Source organism: Anomaloglossus baeobatrachus, chromosome 1 (assembly GCF_048569485.1).
Source record: "Anomaloglossus baeobatrachus isolate aAnoBae1 chromosome 1, aAnoBae1.hap1, whole genome shotgun sequence".
Taxonomy (NCBI): Eukaryota; Metazoa; Chordata; class Amphibia; order Anura; family Aromobatidae; genus Anomaloglossus; species Anomaloglossus baeobatrachus.
Window position 1 is genome coordinate 82,246,684 of NC_134353.1, and position 18,061 is coordinate 82,264,744.

At 46.1% G+C, this 18,061-nt stretch overlaps 1 protein-coding gene across 1 annotated transcript in view; it reads right to left on the minus strand.

Moving 5' to 3' along the window:
* Nucleotides 1-18,061, minus strand: part of LOC142281522 (uncharacterized) — a 68,003-nt gene that overhangs the window by 23,913 nt on the left and 26,029 nt on the right. The window contains exons 4-5 of the mRNA XM_075332926.1: nt 14,741-14,780; nt 4,313-4,401 (exon numbers count right to left, since the gene is read on the minus strand). Of these exons, the coding sequence (XP_075189041.1) occupies nt 4,313-4,401; nt 14,741-14,780 (129 nt within the window). The remainder of the gene's footprint in view (nt 1-4,312; nt 4,402-14,740; nt 14,781-18,061) is intronic.

Genomic DNA, 18,061 nt, shown 5'->3' on the forward strand with positions numbered 1-18,061 from the left:
CAGCACTGATAACAGATGAAGATCCTGTAGTGTGAGCATAAGACTGAGATCATGTAATTTAGATTTAAAGCAGCACTCCAGTTGTAAAATAATAAATAAACAACCCTGGGATGATGCGTTAAGCAAATTTCTAAATATACATTAAAACCATATTGCTGCTGTATAGTTTTTGTAAGTCCTTTATCTAGTTGAGTTGATACTTGGTTCTCCACCTTTCTTTCAGTGTTAGAGATAGCAGGGAGAGAGATTTGTACGCAGATCTCTGCAGTATAGAGATAGGAAAAAAGTATCTCACGGAGGGCAGAACAGAATATAAAAAAGGAGGAAAGTATATGATGAGGGAATAAGGATAGAAGCTGTGTTGATACATGAACTAATAAAGAAATAAAGACAGTGCTATCCTGTAAAACACATTGAGCAGATATGACTAATGATCACAAGGTCTTGTCTCAAATTAAGAAACCAATTATTCTTCTCTCTAAGGCCTCTTTTACATGGACGTGTCAAAGGTGCGTATTGCCCTCGGTGAGCCGTGTTTATGGCACACGTGTGTTCTCCGTGTCTTATCCGTGATAACATATGGAGTACAGGAACTTTCTGCTCACCTGTCCCTGGCATCGCTGTCCGTGGTACTGATCTTCGGTCTCTGATCCTGCCAACTCTCCGCTGCTGCTGCTTCCGGCCGCAGTGAAGTGAATATTCAATTAGCATAATGAGCGGCGGTCGGAAGCAAGTGACAGCAGCGGCAGAGACAGCAGGGCAGGAGAAGGTGAGTAAATGTTTGTTTTTTTTTCTCGCAGATACATGTGTTTTCTCCAGTGCGTGTCACACGGAACACATCCGTATGGTCCGTTTGTGTTACATGTGACACATTTGCGTTCCGTGTGACACCCGTGATGCTGGAGAAAACGTGGACATGTCTACGTGTGGAGCATACGGGCACACGTATGCTCCACACGTACACACGGTCCATGGCAGAATACGCACGTGAACACAGACCCATTGATTTTAATGGGGTCTACGTGTGCCCGTGTCTCCGGTACGTGAGAAAACTGACCATACACGTACCGGAGGCACGGACGTTTGAAAGAGGCCTAAACTGCAGTCAGCACTCATCCTCAGCCCAGTCAAGCATGTCTGTTTATGGGGGAACTCGGAGAAGTAACTGGCAGATAGTTATGTAATGTGTACTACCTCTTTTACCTCTGATCTAATTCTTGTAGTCATAAATTAAAGAGGCACAAAATTATTAGGATATAGATATGCCACAAAAAAAGACAAAAATTATAGAACACTTTGCCGATTCCGCGGCTATGTTGGGAAAATTCATATTCATAATTTAACTGCACTTTTTCAAAACTTTTGATGTCATAGACATTTTTATTGGTGGGGACAGAATATTGAAGATCCCACGACTGATAATTTAAAGAAGTTCTCTGACAAATACTGCTCAACTTTGACAATAAACATGGACTCCAAAGACTTTCTGATGAGACTGTGCTCGGTGTCTTTGGAGAACAAGTCTTAGGGGTACTTTGCACGTTGCGACATCGCTAGCCGATGGTAGCGATGCCGAGCGTGATCATACCCGCCCCCGTCGCACATTCGATATCTTGTGATAGCTGCCGTAGCGAACATTATCGCTATGGCAGTTTCACACGCACTTACCTGCCCTGCGACGTCGCTCTGGCAGGCGACCCACCTCCTTCCTAAGGGGGCGGGTCGTGCGGCGTCACAGCGACGTCACACGGCAGGCGGCCAATAGAAGCGGAGGGGCGGAGATGAGCGGGACGTAAACATCCCGCCCACCTCCTTCCTTCCGCATAGCCGGTGGAGGCAGGTAAGGAGAAGTTCCTCGCTCTTCCGGCTTCATACACAGCGATGTGTGCTGCCGCAGGAATGAGGAACAACATCGTACCTGTCACTGCAGCGAAATTATGGAAATGACCGACAATACACAGATCACAGATTTACGACGCTTTCGCGATCGTTTATCGGTGCATCTAGGCTTTACACATTGCGACGTCGTTACTGGCGCCAGATGTGCGTCACTTTCGATTTGACCCCGACGACATCGCAGTAGCGATGTCGCAACGTGCAAAGTACCCCTAAGCTTAAGGATCCTGTTCCTTCATTTTAGAGATCAATGTGGGGTTTACCACCCAAGTCTCTACAGATCAAATCTGCTAAAATGAGATATCAAAAGTGTTCTAAAACTGGAGTTAAACTTTAAACTAGGGAATAAAATGCAAATATTTAGTATGAAAGAATACACAGATTATGTTAGACTGGTAAAGAGGAGTTTAGTAGAGAAATTATTTAATATTAAATTAGATTTTAAGCAAATGGAAAATGGAATGCTTATGTCCAGGGCCTGCTATATTATTACTGAGAAGCTTCCCTCATCCTAAGGAAATTCTTGACTTTCAAATATTTGATCCCCGTTTCCTCCTCCTCAGCATACACCCTGTGCTGAATTATAAGGCAAGTTGTATTTTAGAGGATGTTTTTAATTATTGATCAACAACTATATTGTCAATCAACCCAAAAGACTATTTTTGGAAGTTGGAGTGTTTTTTTTTTTAGATTTGGCTATCTTAGGTGGATATCTGTTTGTGCAGGTAAAGGCCCTGTCACACACAGAGATAAATCTGCGGCAGATCTGTGGTTGCAGTGAAATTGTGGACAATCAGTGCCAGGTTTGTGGCTGTGTACAAATGGAACAATATGTCCAGGATTTCACTGCAACCACAGATCTGCCAAAGATATATCTGTGTGTGTGACGGGGCCTTAACTGTTACTGTGCATAATTATTAGGCAACTTAATAAAAACCAAATATATTCCCATCTCACTTGTTTATTTTCACCAGGTAAGCCAATATAACTGCACAAAATTTAGAAATAAACATTTCTGACATGCAAAAACAAAACCCCCCAAAAATAGTGACCAATATAGCCACCCTGCTTTATGATAACACTCAACAGCCTACCATCCATAGATTCTGTCAGTTGCTTGATCTCTTTACGATCAACATTGCATGCAGCAGCCACCACAGCCTCCCAGACACTGTTCAGAGAGGTGTACTGTTTTCCTTCCCTGTAGATCTCACATTTTATGAGGGACCACAGGTTCTCTATGGGGTTCAGATTAGGTGAACAAGAGGGCCAATGTCATTATTTTTTCATCGTTTAGACCTTTACTACCCAGCCATGTTGTGGAGTAATTGGATACAAGTGATGAAGCATTGTCCTGCATGAAAATCATGTTTTTCTTGAACGATACCGACGTCTTCCTGTACCACTGCTTGAAGAAGTTGTCTTCCAGAAACTGGCAATAAGTCTGGGAGTTGAGCTTCACTCCATTCTCAACCTGAAAAGGTCCCACAAGTTCATCTTTGATATCAGCCCATACCAGTACCCCACCTCCACCTTGCTGACGTCTGAGGCAGAGTGGAGCTCTCTGCTCTTTACTGCCTCTGGCCCATCCATCTGGCCCATCAAGAGTCACTCTCATTTTATCAGTCCATAAAACCTTTGAAAAATCAGTCTTAAGATATTTCTTGGCCCAGTCTTGAAGTTTGATCTTATGTTTCGTGTTCAAAGGTGGTCGTTTTTCAGCCTTCCTTACCTTGGCCATGTCCCTGAGTATGGCACACCTTGTGCTTTTTGATACTCCAGTAACGTTGCAGCTCTGAAATATGGTCAAACTGGTGGCAAATGGCATCTTGGCAGCTTCACGCTTGATTTTCCTCAATTCATGGGCAGTTATTTTGCGCCTTTTTTGCCCAACACGCTTCTTGCGACCATGTTGGCTATTTGCCATGAAATGCTTGATTGTTCAGTGATCTCGCTTCAAAAGTTTGGCAATTTCAAGACTGCTGCATCCCTTTGCAAGACATCTCACAATTTTGGACTTTTCAGAGCCCGTCAAATCTCTCTTCTGACCCATTTTGCCAAAGGAAAGGAAGTTGCCTAATAATTAAGCACACCTTATATAGGGTGTTGATGTCATTGCACCGCACCCCTCCTCATTACAGAGATGCACATCACTTGATTTACTTATTTGGCAGTTGGCTCCCAAGCCTATACAGCTTGGAGTAGGACAACATGTATAAAATGTATCATCTGATCAAAATACTCATTTGCCTAATAATTCTGCACACAGTGTATAAGTTCTACCTAGGACACATACAAAATACTGTTGGAAGTTTTCTTTTTTTAATTCCCCAAAATTATATTCTGACAGCAGATTCCCTGAAAATCACAACTAATTTTCCCTTCTCTGAAATGCTTTATTAAGGTACATTCTTACTTTCTGTTCACAGTCATCGTAATTGATAGGAGAAGGTCTTGAGGGTGGAGGCCTATCTTTAAAATTTGTAACGCTTAACACTCTTTGATCTAGAATAAAATTCAAAACGTGATGGAAACTTTAATACTTAAAACATTAATTTATTTTACTAACTTACATAGCACCATCATATTCCACAGCGCTTTACAGACATCATCATCACTGTCCCCATTGGGTCTCTCAATATCAATTCCCTATCAGTATGTCTTTGTGGAAGTGTGGGAGGAAACTAGAGAAAGAGGAAAGCCACACAAACATGGGGAGAACATACATACTTCTCACAGATGTTGTCTTTGGTGGGATTTGAACAAAGGGCTAGAGTGGTCGCACCAAATACAAACTTTGCAAAAAAGACAGAGTTTGAGTTTTGAGATTGGGTGCTTTTTGTATTAACACCACTCACACAAGCATCGCTGGGCTTGGATAGGCTTGGTGCTCAGCCCATTGCGAGCCGCTTGCAGTGTTTAATCGGCTTGCACCAGGGGTAATAACAGCGTGGTCAGATGTATTGTGCACCAAAAAAAGGAAAAACCCCACCCATCTGTCCTGGAAGTGATCTGTTTATGGTTGGCTCCTTGTGGGTGGAGACCCGAACTGCCAAATTAGTGACTCCCATTGGTGATAAGTGAGTATATAGCGCTTGCTCCTACCCCTTTGCCCCAGATTCTGTTCCCAACAGACTTTATATGGGGATCAGCATCTGACCAGATACCCTGGACTGCATGTAACTCTCCTTCCCATTTTTTTGCGGTCCATAAAAAAAAGACAGAAGTCACACAGATGTCACACGAACCATATATTGAATGGAACGGGACAAATGCGGGATGCCACATGGATGCATCCATGGAAAAACAAGACCATATTTTGCTGACTGCAAAAACGGAATGGTTGTCTGAATAAGCCCTTATACTTAGCCCTCATTCAATATCATCAAGGTGTCTGATTGGCTCCAAATTTATTCTGCGGTAGGAAAACAGACGCATACAGCCAATGTCCCTAAGAACTATCTGGAAAATGCAGCGTGGAAAGAAAAAGAAAACCTCAGGGGTACTTTGCACACTGCGACATCGCTAGCCGATTGTAGCGGTGCCGAGCGCGATAGTCCCCGCCCCCGTCTCAGATGCGATCTCTTGTGATAGCTGCCGTATCGCTACGGCAGCTTCACACACGCTTACCTGCCCTGCGACGTCGCTCTGGCCGGCGACCCGCCTCCTTCCTAGGGGGGCGGGTCGTGTGGCGTCACAGAGACATCACACGGCAGGCGGCCAATAGAAGCGGAGGGGCGGAGATGAGCGGGACATAAACATCCCGCCCACCTCCTTCCTTCCGCATTGGCGGTGGAGGCAGGTAAGGAGATGTTCCTCGCTCCTGCGGCTTCATACACAGCGATATGTGCTGCCGCAGGAACGAGGAACAACATTGTACCTGTCGCTGCAGCAAAATTATGGAAATGACCGACGCTACACAGATCACCGATTTTCGACGATTTTTGCGATCGTTTATCGGTGCTTCTAAGCTTTACGCGTTGCAACGTCGTTACCGGCTCCGGATGGCGTCACTTTCTATTTGACCCCGACGAGATCGCAGTAGCAATGTCGCAACATGCAAAGTACCCCTAAGAATTGACAAACAATATTAAAGGCATAGTCCACTACTATGAGGATCGGTATCAGAATAGCATCCAGGTGAGGTCTGATTACTGACACTGTCACCTATTAGCTGTTGTAAGATCCAGCAGTGTCTTGATGTATAAATCATATGGAATGGAACAACACAGCTCTGGACACTGTTTAGTGACCACTTCCAAGTAACACTAAGGGGTGGACTGTCAAAGCTGACAGCATTAAGTCATGATTAGAGATGATCAAACATGAACAGTAAAGGCCAATGTACGTTTTGAACACTAGGTGTCGGGGGCTGAAACCTGAACATTGTCTTCTAATAAAAAAGTCCACATCCGAGTGCTGTTCTTGATCAAGCATCCGGGTGCTTGTGTACACTTGGTACGTGGCCCAGTGATAGCCACTTGTAGTTTCTGAATTGCTCTCACTGGGTTTTTGAATGCTGTGTGTTAAAAAAAACCAAAACAATACCCATGCTCCCTCCCCTGGAAATGCTGTTTATGGCTGGCTGTATGAAGGCGGAGAGCTGAACTGCCAATCATTGACTTTCATTATACTTGTTACTTGAGTCGATCCCATTAGTTCGGGTCCCCATTGACTTATATGAGGTTTGCGGTCCGAGAACAAATTTAGGTCAAGTCTGGGTCCTGAAACAAACGTTTAACTAAAGTCCAGCCAAAACTGCCAAACCCGAACATCCACATCTAGAACTCATCTCTAGTAGAGATGAGCGAACCGGTCGCGGTTCGGCTCGAGGTCGGTTCGCCGAACGGAGGTCCCGTTCGAGTTCGGTTCGTCGAACGTTCGACGAACCGAACTCGAACTGCATAGGAAACAATGGCAGGCAATCACAAACACATAAAAACACCTAGAAAACACCCTCAAAGGTGTCCAAAAGGTGACAAACAACTCACAACAAAACACAAACACATGGGAAAGTGACAAGGACATATACTCATGCGAAAACAAAAGAGCTGGACAAGGAAAAAGAGGAGGAGACACAGATATATGAGTATATGCAAGGAAACATCGATGCCATTACTGTGCAACTTGAGCCCTGCTCATTTTAGGCTTCCAATCTGGATAAATTGCCTGAGCTTGCCACGTACGCCTTGGGGATCTTGTCGTGTCCTGCAGCCAGCGTTCTCTCGGAACCTGTCTTCAGTGCTGCTGGGGGTCTGCTGGCAGATAAGCACACGTGTCTGTCCACTGACAATGTGAACATGGCTCTCAGAGGACTTTTCTTCCCCTGGGTCAGCCAGGGGTGGCAAAAGGCACGCGTATTTTTGAGAGTGCTTCATGCAAAGCATCTTTTTCATTTTGAAAAGGGGGATCAATTGATGCCAGTCAAGTGGGGTGTGTGTGGCCCAATTAGTGGAAATGAGGGAGACTGTGGTTGGAGTCCCCTCGCTGTGTTTGTAAAAGAACCAAGATGAACAAGTCATGGCTCTCAGAGGACTTTTCTTCCCCTGGGTCATCCAGGGGACGGGAAAGGCACGCGTATTTTTGAGAGTGCTTCATGCAAAGCATCTTTTTCTTTTTCAAAAGGGGGTCAACTGATGCCAGTCAAGTGGGGTGTGTGTGGCCCAATTAGTGGCAACGAGGGAGACTGTGGTTGGAGTCCCCTCACTGTGTTTGTAAAAGAACCAAGATGAACAAGTCATGGCTCTCAGAGGACTTTTCTTCCCCTGGGTCATCCAGGGGACGGGAAAGGCACGCGTATTTTTGAGAGTGCTTCATGCAAAGCATCTTTTTCATTTTGAAAAGGGGGATCAAGTGATGCCAGTCAAGTGGGGTGTGTGTGGCCCAATTAGTGGAAACGAGGGAGACTGTGGTTGGAGTCCCCTCGCTGTGTTTGTAAAAGAACCAAGATGAACAAGTCATGGCTCTCAGAGGACTTTTCTTCCCCTGGGTCATCCAGGGGAGGCGAAAGGCATGCGTATTTTTGAGAGTGCTTCATGCAAAGCATCTGTTTCATTTTGAAAAGGGGGATCAAGTGATGCCAGTCAAGTGGGGTGTGTGTGGCCCAATTAGTGGAAACGAGGGAGACTGTGGTTGGAGTCCCCTCGCTTTTGAAAAAAGAACCAAGATGAACAAGTCATGGCTCTCAGAGGACTTTTCTTCCCCTGGGTCATCCAGGGGACGGGAAAGGCACGCGTATTTTTGAGAGTGCTTCATGCAAAGCATCTGTTTCATTTTGAAAAGGGGGATCAAGTGATGCCAGTCAAGTGGGGTGTGTGTGGCCCAATTAGTGGAAACGAGGGAGACTGTGGTTGGAGTCCCCTCGCTGTGTTTCTAAAAGAACCAAGATGAACAAGTCATGGCTCTCAGAGGACTTTTCTTCCCCTGGGTCATCCAGGGGACGGGAAAGGCACGCGTATTTTTGAGAGTGCTTCATGCAAAGCATCTTTTTCTTTTTCAAAAGGGGGGTCAACTGATGCCAGTCAAGTGGGGTGTGTGTGGCCCAATTAGTGGCAACGAGGGAGACTGTGGTTGGACTCCCTTCGCTGTGTTTCTAAAAGAACCAAGATGAACAAGTCATGGCTCTCAGAGGACTTTTCTTCCCCTGGGTCATCCAGGGGACGGGAAAGGCACGCGTATTTTTGAGAGTGCTTCATGCAAAGCATCTTTTTCTTTTTCAAAAGGGGGGTCAACTGATGCCAGTCAAGTGGGGTGTGTGTGGCCCAATTAGTGGCAACGAGGGAGACTGTGGTTGGAGTCCCCTCGCTGTGTTTTACATGACTTTCCAAGGGCATGACATGCCTAAGAGGTTGAGTTTCATCATCTGCAACTTGTTGGCAACAGAAAGGCTGCCTTTACACCCTTTTGAGACTGAGGATTTTCGAGACCTTATGCCCATTGCAGTGCCCCAAGAGCCGATGGCCAGTCGTCACTCCTTCTCCAAGAAAGGCGTGCCCGCGCTACCACAGCAGGTCGCACACAACCTCACCGATTCCATGAGAAACTCTGTGTGTGACAGGGCGCATTTCACCACAGATACTTGGACCAGTAAGCATGGACAGGAGAGTTACATGTTGCTGACTGGGCACTGGGTTACTATGGTGAGAGATGGAGAAGGGTTTGCTGTACAAGTCTTGCCGTCCACACGACTTGTGTGTCAATCCTTCCTTTGTATGTACAAGTTCCTCCACTGCTTCTGCCTCCTTAACCTCGTGTGGGTCCTCCACCTCGGCCCAAACCCTGTGTGGTCAGGCCACCCTTCCTTGTAACTGCGCCCAAGGAATCCCACACACCTCCTTACTATGCTGGCAGCAGAGCTCAAGGCCATCAGGCGGTCAAATGTTTACTTTGAAATGTAGGGGAAATGTGAGACACTGCTGAGGAATTGTGGATGGTTAGCTCTGGAGAGTGAGACCGAGTTTCATCAATGGTTGTCTACACTCAACCAGCAGTCAGGGAAGGTCGGGTGCGCCAATGATGCAAACCAGTCTGCGACCCTTCTTCAGGGCAATGTGGCACACGTGCCTTGTATGGCTCACGTGTTGAACCTGGTTGTCCAGCAATTTTTAAAACACTATCCCGGCCTACATGGCCTTCTGCAGAGGGCACGGTGTAATGCCTGCCTGGATCGACACACTCAGATGGGCTGTAAAGGATAGGCTAGAGGGAAGCCACTCACCAAGCTGGACACCCAGAACCCTGAAACCCTTTAACCCCTATACAGTGATTTGGAATTACACAGGGCCCAAGTTGATCAATACCTGTGGAAGGCTGCAGTTCCAGAGAATAGTAGTCAGGCAGGGTCAAAACATTAATTGAGGAAGAGGAACAGAATGGGACGGCCAGGACTTAATCAGAAAACAAGCAGAGGTGAAATGCGGATCAGCCAACGAGGTACATAAACAGCAAGCAGGAAAAGTAGTCAGGTAACAAGCACACAAAATCATAAAACTGAATTGGGGGTAACAGTAACAAGAGGTTCATAGCTTTGTCTGGCAGTGGTCTGCAGACAGGAGGGGCCTAAAAAAGGGTGTGGTGTCTTCCCATTGGTTGCAGCTGAATGATGGTACTTCATCTGTGAGATACCCACCACCTACATTCAGCCTGTGGTTCTGTATCTGTCAAGGTAACGCAACCCAGTGGGTGACCATAACCTGCGTCCACCTGCGCCGCAGGCATCGACTCCTTTCCCATCATCAGCACTATGCACGAAAGGAACACGTTGTCACCTGGCGACCGGAGTACAAATTGATTGAGTGGACTACGTTGGTGACTTAACAGCCGTGTGCGGCAATGATGCAAACCTGTCTGCGGCCCTTCGTCAGGGCAATGTGACACACGTGCCTTGTATGGCTCACGTGTTGAATCTGATTCTCCAGCAATTTTTAAAATACCATCCCGGCCTACATGGCCTTGTGCAGCGGGCACGCTGCTATGTGCTCACTTTCATCCTTCGCACCCAGCAGCTCAACAACTTTCATCGCTCCTGAAGTCTTAGGGTCTGGCGGTTAAACGCCTGAAATGCGATGTTCCGACATGCAGGAATTTGAATCTGCACATGTTTCAGCGTCTGTGACAGCACCGCAGAGCCCTGCTGAAATACGGTATGACGTATACCCTGGGCTAACTTGATCCAGAGGTGGTGCAGATCACGCTGCTGGAGTGGTGTCAGATCAAGGACCTATGCACCCTTCTACACAGTTTACAAATATTGACGAAGATGTTTAGCACTGGCGATGCCATTCTCGGTGTGACAATTCTGGTCATCTACAAGATGGAGCACACTGTATGCATTATTCGGAGTCAGGTGTTGGTCCAAGAGGAAGGGGAGGAAGTACAGGAGGAGTCATATGCAGAAGGGATAATAAGATCTACAAGGTCCAGACGGTGAGCGGCACCTAGGCGGAAGTCAAGGGACGGTGGGGGAGAGGGATTAACAAGGGCGCATAGTATCAGCAAAAATTGTTGAGGAAGGTGCAGGAGCCCATGAAGAAATGGAGGACGAACTGGCGATGGGCATGGAAGACTCAGCAGATGAGTGAGAGCTTGCTCACATTTCGGTTGTGTGAGGTTGGGGGGAGCGGGCAGAGGAAGGAGGCACGATTCTCACCTCTCTGCCACCAACACACCAAGGACTTGGTCCTCCTGGATGCACAAGACACATGAGTGCCTTCTTGCTGCACTACCTACAACATGACCCTCGGATTGTACGAATTCGAAGTAATGCTAACTACTGGGTTGCCACACTGTTAGATCCCCGTTACAAGACAAAATTTGGCGAAATAATTCCTGCCATAGAAAGGGACGCACGTATACAGGAGTATCTGCAGAAGGTGGTACGGATTCTTAGATCTGCTTTTCCAGTAAACACCAGTGCTGCACAGAGTGAATCTCAACGCTTTGTCATGGATAGGAAGAAATGGGCTTTTACTTGTCCACATCTGAGGGACCAGGGCTGGCTGCTGTGCTGAGATGGCATTGAGTACGGTGTCCCTGCAGAGTTGCACTTTTGGTCATATACCAAATGAGTTGAAAAAGGACAAATGCTGGTGGAAAGGGGAACAGGTGTGTTGGAAAGGGGAAAAAAGTTTTTGTCCGTGGGTTTGTTGGTTAAGCAAAAGTAACATTTGATGAAGAAACACCATCTGTTACAGTGGGACTGGCAGATTTGGATAAGGTGGTATATACTATGTTACCGCTATATAACGAAAATTAATAAGAAAAGAAAGAGAAAGGTATATATCCCCATCAGCAGTCAGTGTCCACCGTGCTCCCAGATGGAAAAGGAGAGGTTGGCAACTGGAAGGTTAGGTGGATACAGATCTGTGTGGCTATGAAACTAATAGTAGCCTGAACCAAGTTAGACGCCACTCAGATCTTGAGACTGGGAGTCCTGTTAGCGTCACAGGGTCCACACGCCCACCCAGCCCAGGAACTCCCTGTTAACATCACAGGGGCCATTAAGTACGCTGACATGTGTATTGGGGCCACACCTGTGGACAGCAGGCGCATCAGCAGCAGCAGGCCTGTTAATGCCACTGGGCTGCACAAGCAGGACTTGTAGGACAGGAGCTGGTCTTAACCGTTCTGCGTTACCAACTGTGGTGGCGGCCTGCATCGACGCCCTATCCCTGCCTACCTCTGGCCTAAAGCCGCAATGGGTTCAACACATGGAGGTGTGCTCTTTCGGAGCATAATAGAAGACTGCGCACCTCCTTGTTGGCTCCAGCCCGTTTTATAACCTGGGTCCGCCCCAAACCAGGGTGGACCACAATGCACCTCCTGGAGACAAAAGCAGAGTGACACGTCATGAGTGGCATAACTAGCGTCCTATTTGGAACCGCAACTTCAATAATGACCTCATGGCTGCCACGACACAAACACCTCACCAGTCATCGTCTGACCATCAATAATGAGGTGACAAGTCATAGGGGCGGGCCTCTGCAAGCCATTTGGGAGTGGCCTGGCCACATCGTCAGGACACCTGATGCCCTGTGGTCTATATGGGCCCCCCCACATCAAGGGCAGGGCCAAAGAGTTCATTACCGGACCTAGTTTCTGATGCAGTAAGTGCCTGAGCATGGTCAGTTGCATGAAATAGAGTCTCTGAAAAAAGACTATCAGCTTTAGCATGGTGTCTCGGCACAAAACAGGACTTAGACCCGGCACAGAATACAAGTACCTGTGCAAAGAGGTTTTCACACTTAGTGTGGGAGCATGCGCTGTATCCCGAAATGAAGACTTAGCCTTAGGAATGGCACAGTCAGGCTGAGCATACTCACTAGGCGAAACACTGTAGTTAGGCTGCAGCTGGGGTAAATCGGCACACGCATGCGCACTAGCTGCCTCTCCACACTTAAACGTGGAGGAGAAATTGCTCTTCGGGTGTGGACTTGGAGATGCTGTCTATGAACAGAAGGAAAAGCTAAAGGAAGCCTCACTTTCTATCCCTCCGAATTATCAAATGCAGCAATGAATTCCCTGAGTTTGCTATAACATTAGCGTAGCAAAATGTGCATGAGGGTGTCATGCAGAGGTGCTAGAAATAGCTTGGCACCAGTGGGGCACTAATGAAATACAACATCCAGTTCTATGATGCCACTAAATGGCAGTATTTTTTGCTATCATTATAGCTTATTAAAAACAGAGCAGGAGGGTGTCCTGCACAGGTGCTAGAAATAGCTTGGCACCAGTGGGACAATAATGAAATACAACATCCAGTTCTATGATGCCACTAAATGGCAGTATTTTTTGTTATCATTATAGCTTATTAAAAACAGAGCAGGAGGGTGTCATGCAGAGGTGCTAGAAATAGCTTGGCACCAGTGGGACAATAATGAAATACAACATCCAGTTCTATGATGCCACTAAATGGCAGTATTTTTTGCTATCATTATAGCTTATTAAAAAACAGGGCAGGTGGGTGTCATGCAGAGGTGCTGCACATAGATTTGCACCAGTGGGGCACTAATGGAGTACAACAGCCACTTCTTGTATGCCACTAAGTTCACTCAGTGATTGCTAGTATAATGGCTTAGTAACAATGAGTTTGAGTGTGCAATGCAGGCAGACGTGCTGCAAATATCTTTGCACTAGTGGGACAATACAGAAGTCCAATAGCCACGTTTAGGATGCCACTAAGTTCACTCAGTGTTTGCTGGTATAACGGCTTAGTAACAATGAGTTTGGGTGTGCAATGCAGGCAGAGGTGCTGCAAATATCTTTGCACTTGTGGGATGATACAGAAGTCCAACAGCCATGTTTAGGCTGCCACTAAGTTCACTCAGTGTTTGCTAGTATAATGGCTTAGTAACAATGAGTTGGAGTGTGCAAAGGGCAGGAGGGTACAGTGGCAGGGTTGTGGGTCTCTGGGTAGAGGAAAGGAAGCCTGCCTTTCTATCCCTCCTAATGGGGAAATGCAGCGAGGAAATCCCTGACCTTAGCTACACAGACGCTGTCATCTTGTGTAGCTGTTAAACTCTGTTTTCACGGCCCTGACTGTCACCTATGGCTCTGACCCTGCCGGTATTAGCCCTTAAAAGGACTGATAGAAAGTGCTATCCCTATGCTGTCCAGCGCTGTGTATGGAGCGTACACAGCAGTATCGGCGATAGGAGCTGCGCCAGTGATGTCTGACACCAAGGACGCAGAAGGCAGATAATGGCGTGCTGGAGGAAAATGTCCGGTTTTATAATGCAGGGACATGTGACATGGACATCCTATCACACATGCCATTGCTTCTCTGGCTAAAAGTCCACTTAGCTGTGTGTGTGTCTGGGATTGGCTGACATGCTGGCCCGCCCCACTACATGCGCGCGCTTAGGGAAGGAAGACAAGGGAAAAAAAAATAAAAAAAAATGGCGATCGCCATTATACATACAGCAGTGATCTGAATGCGCTGTTCCCGCACACTATACACTGAAATGTCATAATAGTGTGAGTCACAGAGTGACTTACACTATTACAGCGGAAAGCCAGCTAGGAATTAGCTGTTTTTTTTGCTGCTAGAACCGTTCTCGAACGCATCTAGAACTATCGAGCTTTAGCAAAAAAGCTCGAGTTCTAGTTCGTTCTAGGACAGCCCCCAAAATCACTCAAGCCGCGAACTGGAGAACCTCGAACCGCGAACCGCGCTCAACTCTAATCTCTAGTCATGATCATGCAAATATACTGCATCCAACATTATGTGAAGACTGTGGTCCCTCACTTACAAGTTATCCATGGATAAATATTATAAATACAAATAATAAAAAAAAAGTCTTATACTTAAAATGGGAAATAAAATATTGAATGGTTAAATAAATACCTCTGACTGATCTTGATTCCTTCAAATAATATTTTTGCACCTGTAAAAGAAATTGTGAGACAATAAAAAAGTATACCTTACCCATGATGGCGTTCAGAAAATGTTCACTTTCTTCAGAGATGATTTTTAAGTTTACTTTAAAGGGTCATTCCCATCTTCATATATGAACATTGTAATGTGGGCATCACACGAGACGATATATCGTGCGATATGTCGGTAGGGTCACGTCGCAAGTGACACATATCCAGCATCGCTTGATATATCGTAGCGTGTGACAGCTATGAACAAGCAGAAATACTCACCTTCTCGTTCATCGCTGACACGTCGCTCATTTTCTAAAAATCGCACGTCCTGTTGTTCATCATTCCCGGGGCAGCACACGTCGCTCCGTGTGACACCCCGGGAACGATGAACATAGCTTACCTGCGTCCCACCGGCAATGCTGAAGGAAGGAGGTGGGCGGGAGGTTTACGCCTCGCTCATCTCCGTCCCTCCGCTTCTATTGGCCGGCGGCTGTGTGACGTCGCTGTGACGCCGAACGTCCCTCCCCCTTCAGGAAGTGGATGATCGCCGCCCACAGCGAGGCCGCTCAGCAGGTAAGTACGTGTGACGGGGGTTTAACGACTTTGTGTGCCACGGGCAACTAATTGCCCATGACGCACAAATGACGGGGGCGGGTACGATCGCTCGTGCGATCGCATCATAGATCGTATCGTGTGACGCCCGCATTAGGCCTTATGCGCCGTGCATTTTTTGGTGCAGTTTGTTGCCAAATCTGCATGTCTATCCTTATGCCAGCAAAGTCAATGAGAAGTGGTGGGTGATCCCCCCAATGGTCAGGATCAGGAGCCTCACCCGATCGTTTTGTAAAGATTGGGATCGAGATCGAGAACATGATCTTGCGTCCGATCACCGATCTTGAACTTTACAGTTATGGGATGGGACGGGGGGCTGTAAAATAAAGAATATAGTTAATCATAACCATTATACTTACAAGTCCCGCCACGAGTCTTGCACACTCGGTCTCCCAGCCGGTCCTGCTTCCACGTCCGATCATTGCTGTGTCCCCGGGTTACAGGACTTTTAGTGACGTCATGGCCATGTGACCAGTCAGGTGTGAATGTTGCATTTCCTCATTGGTTACAGACTGGTCACATGACTATGACGTCATCAAAGGTCCTGCTGTTAACTGAGCTTGGATTGTCACTGTGGAGTGTCACATCACATCACCGTGCACACTCTCGCGACAGCAGCGGTCAGCTGCATATATTTTCATACAGCTGACTGCTCCTGTCCTGAGAGTGTCAAGCTTTGCAGGGTGATGCAATGCAAGACGCAAGTGCAATCATCCCCTCACTGTCAGCTCTGCTACATTGCTCTGTACAGAGTGATGTAGCAGAGCTGACAATGCTCTCTGCTTCTCACTGTGTATATAATGTGTCTGTACAGACTGATGAAGCAGAGTTGACATTGCTGTCCCTGTGGATTACATTGGACTAAGGAGTTTTTTTTATAATAAAGATGGAGTCTCTATATAATTTTTTTTGTTTTTTTTCTAATAAAAAAAAAAAACTTCTGTGTGTTGTGATTTTTTTATTGTTTACTAGAAAATCATGGTGGTTATGTCTAATTTGGTGTGACACCATGAATTTTGTGCTTAGTACCATCTGAGAATACAAAGCTGGTATTAACCCCTTGATTACTCAGCGTGCCAGTGCTACCAGTGCAGCTGAACGAGCTTGGTAAAGCGCCTGGAAATGGTGCTAAGAAACAATGCACCATTTTCAGGGGTGGCTGCGGGCTGCGGAGAATCCCAGCCCCCAGCTGCCTAGTTTTACCTGAATCGTGATCAAAATACGGTGGGAGCCCACACATTTTTTTTTATTACTTTTTTAAATTAAAAAACAAAATAAATGGGCTTCCCTGTATTTTGATTGCCAGTCAAGGTAACACCAGGCAGATGTGTGTGGCAGCCCGTAGCCGTCTGCTTTATCCGCGCTGAGAATCAAACATACCCCGGAATGCTACGTCATTATACATCTATTTATCTCTCATTGGCATCACCCCCCCATGCCGGACAATCTCCAGGCAGGATAACCTGAGCTGCATGGAAATATGTGCATCAGACTTGCTCCTGTGGTGAGATTGTGCGCCGTGATGTGACACTCGCACAATGGCAGTCAAAGTTTTGTTAAAAGGACCTTCAATGACGTCATAGTCATGAGACCAGTCTGTAAGCCAATGTCTGTACAACCAGACTGGTCACATGGCTATGACATCATTGAAGGTCCTGTAAGTCAGTGCTGGTTACCGGCGGAAGAGCAATGATTGGACGCGGAAGCAACGGCTGGGAGACAGAGTCTGCAGGACACGCCGAGGGACCTGCAAGTATGCTTATAATATTTTTTAATAATGTGTTGATTTTTTTACAGCCCCTGGACCCGATCTGTACCCGATCTGTAACACGAGCTTCCCAGGAAAGCTTGTGATCGGGATCGTGTACAAGTTCACTATGTGATCAGTACAGATCGGGATCGTCCCTCACTATCAATGAGTATTCTGAAGTGCTGTACGCAATTTGCTAATTTTTCCATGCAGTTTTGGGGGGCAGAAAAAAATCTGCAGCATGTCAATTAATGGTGTTTTTTTCCTGTGTTTTTTAACCCCTCCAGCCTTTGATTTCACCTAAAAAAGCACGTCACAAAAACGCACCAAAACTTTTCTGCTACAAGATACACATTTTGGTGCAGAAAATTTCTGCACCAAAAACTCATTGTGCGCACATAGCTTAAGATAACAATTACAAAAGTAATTTAGCATTTTACTGCTTATTAAAATTTTCACCCATTTTTGAAAAAACACTTTTCTTTTCTTTACAGTGCCTGTATATTTTTTTTATTTCCTCCCTGGCCCAAGAGATGTCATATGATCAGTCAATGTTCCTGTACAGTCAAACACGGCCATTACACAGTGCACAGCAGAGACACATATATAAGATTATCTCGGCTCATGAACGTTTTATATGAAATCCTATTGTGGAACTTATCCAAGATCTACTGATGGAAATTAACTTTGTTACTGTGAAAACCCCTTTAAGCTTTGTAATCCTTGCCAGCTTCTAGTTGTGGTCGGTCAACGAGCTACAAATAAAAATTTTAAAATTTGCAGCCAATCTTAAGATATTGTTTACAAATACCAGAAAAATAAATTCAAGAACTATCCAATAATACTAACTTGAGAAGATTGGAATAACCCTTTAAAGGGAAGAATATTTTTTAAATAAGTGAGAGAGAGGAATCTCCACCCTATAGCTGGACAGGA